Here is a 4,396-nt window from a genome sequence, read left to right as displayed (position 1 = left end):
CAAACACACAAAAATCCGGTGTGTTTGCATAGCAAACAGGGCGTGTGGCGTTCTACTGGCGAACCGTTGATCCTAGAGGCGTACTTAGAAAAAGGTTCCAAATAACGTGTAGTACTCAGATATGCCATTCATGTTGCAAGAGGTTGTATAGTTACTAAAATAAAAAATTAACTTTTATGTGGTTCCCCATGTGCCCCAAAACCCAATTGGAAAGTTGTTTTGTCTCTCCCGATGCCAACAAAATAAATTCAATGTTTCTAAGTGCAATCAATATTCACCGAGATATTCGAATTCGAAAAACGGAGGAAAGTTGGGGAAAGAAGAGCTTTAACACTAGAACGGCCGGAGCATAATTTTGACTGCTTTTTTATTTAGAAAACGCTATAATCTCGTAGACGTACACACTCCATTTTTGGTGACCTTTCATTATTTCTGTATTTATCCCGTGTACAAAAATTTAAAGACATTAAAGGTTTTGTTCGGGAGATATCGACGTTTATACCTAGAACGGACAAGAGCAGTCATTTTCCACGGTTATCTGCAAATTGCATATGTTTTCTCCTTGTGGTGGGCGTTGATGTATATTTTTGCTTTTAGGTTTATTTTCGTCCCAACAGCATCATAACCCCAAGGTAAAAATGAAATGAGGGCTTAGGCCCTACCTCTTAATTTACATATTTATTGCCACAAACTATTGTGCCAGATCTTATCATGGAAGCCTTCCGGTACAACTGAGGTTCATGTGCCGTGTCCAAGTGGGATTCGTGTATTAAGATCGCCTTGGGTGTCCCGTAAAGAACCCGTGAATCCTGCAATTCAAGAATCCTCTCACTTCTGGTGGATAAAAAATTTCCAAAAGCATCCTTTTAACAATTTATAATTTCCTGATAAAACGGGGAAAATGACATTTCTAAAGTTCTCGAGCTTCTGGTTCGAAAATTCGATGTGAAAAAACGTAACGTTACTGCTTCTAATTTCTTTGGTCACCAAAGTGGTCTGATTTTTTTTTTTAAACGCGACACTATCTCGTTAAAATTCAAAATAAAGAACATTGAACATTGAAGGACCGGACACACCCCGCTTCCCATCTCAAGGAGATATCAAAGCGTTCCCGAAAGATGGGTGCATCCGGAATTTTATTAAATATGTATATATATATATATATATAAATTTGTATAACAGAATAACAAGTCCAATTACAGAAGTATAAATCAACGGAATAATTATGATAAATCGTGATCTAAGAATCGAAATCTAAATTGATATTAGCTAGGCACGTCCGGACTCGATAATCAAATTCCGTTGGTGGCGGTCCGTCCACGTTCGTTGGATGTCACTATTCGTGTAGGCCGTACAACGACGAATCGATGTCGTGTTTGCGTCACATGTCCTTGTCCAAGTCAGCCAATGTTCGGACACCCAGATGTTTTAGCTCATTCTAGGCACACATTCCTGTTCCATAAGCATCCTAGGTCTTAATTCTCCTGGGCAATTAGGAGATTTTCATCATTCCCGAAGCTACATCGGCTGGCTAGCTGGATTATGGGTGGCATTGATTCACCTCGTTAGCATGTTAAGTGTTTATAGTTTCTCCAATAAAGTTCGCCGTTCAACGACGTATCAGTTTCGTGAATTTCCAGTACCCATACGTGGCCGCAAGTTGTAGACTCTCCCTGGTATCAGCTTTACTGGTTTGGAAGGCTGAAATTCATCCTGCTTCTTCCGTAGTCCACCCTTCTTGTCGTGCAGCAAATATAGGTTACGGTCTAAAAATTGAATCAAATTTTGAATGCGCGAGAAGTTCATCGGACATTTTAGTATTCTTCTTTTGAATGCCGTCATCTGACTTTGTGACATCTGACCAAAATGAAACGCTGATGTGTGTGGACATTGGCAGACGTAATGCCATAGCGAGCCCGTAACACCACACTTACAAGCATTGTGAGATGATCGTCCAAAGCGCTGCAAGTATGTCGGAAATGGACCATGCTCAGTTAAAAGGATTGTTTTTGTTCGCGGCCATACACACTTGCGCAAAGCCACTCGACGTTGTATCTTGTAGGCGTCTTTCGTTTAGTTCTTGTTCCATTCAACTTGCCAAAGATGAAGCATTCTGTCTTTCAAGATATTGCGGGCATGACTCCTCGGCCAAGGTAGAACAACCAAGTCTTTCAATGTTGTCGCTTCCTTGGCAAGTTGATCCGCTTTTTCATTTCCAGCAATACCTACGCGCGCTTTGACCCAGACTAACCTTATGTTGTCGTGAGCGCGTAGGATAAGACGAATACTTCGTACGTCAGGGTTAGATGAACGAGGATCTTGTAAGGCTAGGAGGCCAGATGAGCTATCTGTCAAGATTGTTACTGGACAAAGCATCTCTTCCGCACGTTTAACAGCATTGAGTATCGCAAAAATCTTGGCTTGGAATACGCTATTCTTTTTAGCTAACCTTCGACGCCATTGCTCCTCTATTGAACCATCTTCCGCTAGTACCACATACGCGCAGCCAGTAGCCGTTTCTGTTTTAGAGCCATCAGTGAATATTTTCTTAGAGCCCGAGGAATCTATATTATCAATACCAAATGGCATTATTTGAGACTTGGTGAGATCTGTGCTTGGGTGAAACAGCCATTGCTTATGTCGCTGCTCAAATTGGTTTGACGAAATTCTCTGCTCGTCCAATATTATGTCCTTTTCAAGATGTAGCAGTCTGGTCTTAAGAGCCTCGTACTCCATGTAAATACTCAAAGCTGGGTTGCCTGTGGCCACATACAGAACTTCGTTCGCGGTTGTAACGTATGCTCCTGTAACATATAGAAGAAAGGGACGCTGTGCGATATCCAGAGCTCTCTTTTGTTTTTGAGTTGGGTGCTGATAACTAGTGGCGCATCCGTATGAAAGTTGCCTTTGTACAATAGTCTTATACAAGATGTTGCGAAAGGCTCGCTGCATTCCCCATTTCGATCCGGCCAATCTGCGCCGTAATTGCAGTGTGCCATTTACTTTGTCGACCTGTTTTTGGATGGGCGAGATAAAGTTCAATTTACTATCAAAGTACACACCAGGGTATCGTATTATCTGAGACGGTCGAATTCGTATACCTTCAATGTAGATCTTAGGCTTCATCTTTTTTCTTTGGGTGCGGCCACAAGAAGCGGGGTTTTTCTACTTCCATTTGTAGTTTATTATTAGCCAGCCAATTGCTCAATTTTCCGAACACTGTCTGTGCTTCATCCGTTATTGCCATACGGTTTTCGCCGGATATAGCATATACCAGATCGTCGGCAAATGCCTGTAGATATACCCGCGGGCCCCAGTTAATCTGTAAAAGCGTGTTAAGGACAAGTGACCACATCAAGGGGCCGCTGCATGAGCCCTGTGGACACCCTTTCATCTGCTTTTTCATGGCTATTCCTCCGTCTGTGGACATCATTATATATCGGTCTGAAAGCATATTCTCAATAACTCGCGTCAGGTTTCCAGGAAGTGGCAGTTGGCGAAGTTGATTGATAATTATTTCATGGCGCAGCGAATCGAAGGCTCCACGAATATCTATCGTGACTATCGCCGTCTGATAGCCTTGTTGATGCATACCGACAATTACTTGCAACAGTGAATCTATAGCTTTCTCAGCTGACCCTCCAGCACGAAATCCAAATTGTAGAGGACTTAGCCAGTTCATGCACTCCAATTGATACATAAGTCTTTGTACTATAACTTTCTCGTAGACCTTACCTAGAGTGAGTAGTAGGCAAATTGGACGATATGAGCGTAGCAATTGTGGGTCTTTATTTTTCTTAAGGAATAGCAGGAGCTTCCCCTTTTTAAAATGTTTAGGAAAGAGAGATAATTCCAGGAACCTGTTGAGAACTTCAGTAAACGATTCGGCATTGGCTTCGAATAATGTCTTTAGTATGGGAACAATATTATCATCAAAGCCAGGTGCTCTTCTATTCTTGTGACAATACTCCTGATCTCTTCCACTGTAATTTGCTCGTCATCTGGGATTCCAGTTCTAATTGGTTTTACCAAGGATATTGTGCCCGTAGGATCTGGGTAAATCGTATCGAGTTGCTGCTCCGCCGCTTCCAATATTGTGGAATTGTGACTCCCGCTTTGCATCATCAAAACTTGAGGCGGTACTCTCTTGCTTTTGAAACCAGAACGGTATGCGATCCCATAAGGGTTGTTTCAAAATAAAGAACAGCTTTGCGAGTACCAGTAACAAGGACGTTTTCTTTGAAAGCCCTCCGGGTTCTGGGTTTTCTAAAGGTTCCTGGTGTTTGATCATGTGAAAACCCAAAGAAAAGTTATTACGGCAACCCAGGGTTCCACGGAACACAAGATGGAAACCTATGGAATATAGTCACTTTTCTTCTGTTGAATAAAAATTATT

General features: G+C 42.0%; 1 protein-coding gene across 1 annotated transcript; it reads right to left on the bottom strand.

The window, feature by feature from the left end:
• Positions 1-2,073: 2,073 nt before the first annotated feature.
• Positions 2,074-3,126, bottom strand: LOC149076908 (uncharacterized). The gene has a single exon (XM_089242303.1). The coding sequence runs from the start codon at positions 3,124-3,126 to the stop codon at positions 2,074-2,076; it is 1,053 nt and encodes a 350-aa protein (XP_089098429.1).
• Positions 3,127-4,396: the final 1,270 nt, after the last annotated feature.

The sequence above is a fragment of the Pholcus phalangioides genome, unplaced genomic scaffold (genome assembly GCF_987345545.1).
Source record: "Pholcus phalangioides strain wild (caught in Gottingen) unplaced genomic scaffold, Ppha-v1.0 ptg000015l_1, whole genome shotgun sequence".
NCBI classification, from domain to species: Eukaryota; Metazoa; Arthropoda; class Arachnida; order Araneae; family Pholcidae; genus Pholcus; species Pholcus phalangioides.
This window is presented reverse-complemented; position numbering and strand designations above follow the sequence as displayed.

What these genes read in the sequence shown, in the direction of transcription:
- LOC149076908 (XM_089242303.1), bottom strand. Translation starts at nt 3,126, where the DNA reads ATGAAGCCTAAGATCTACATTGAAGGTATACGAATTCGACCGTCTCAG.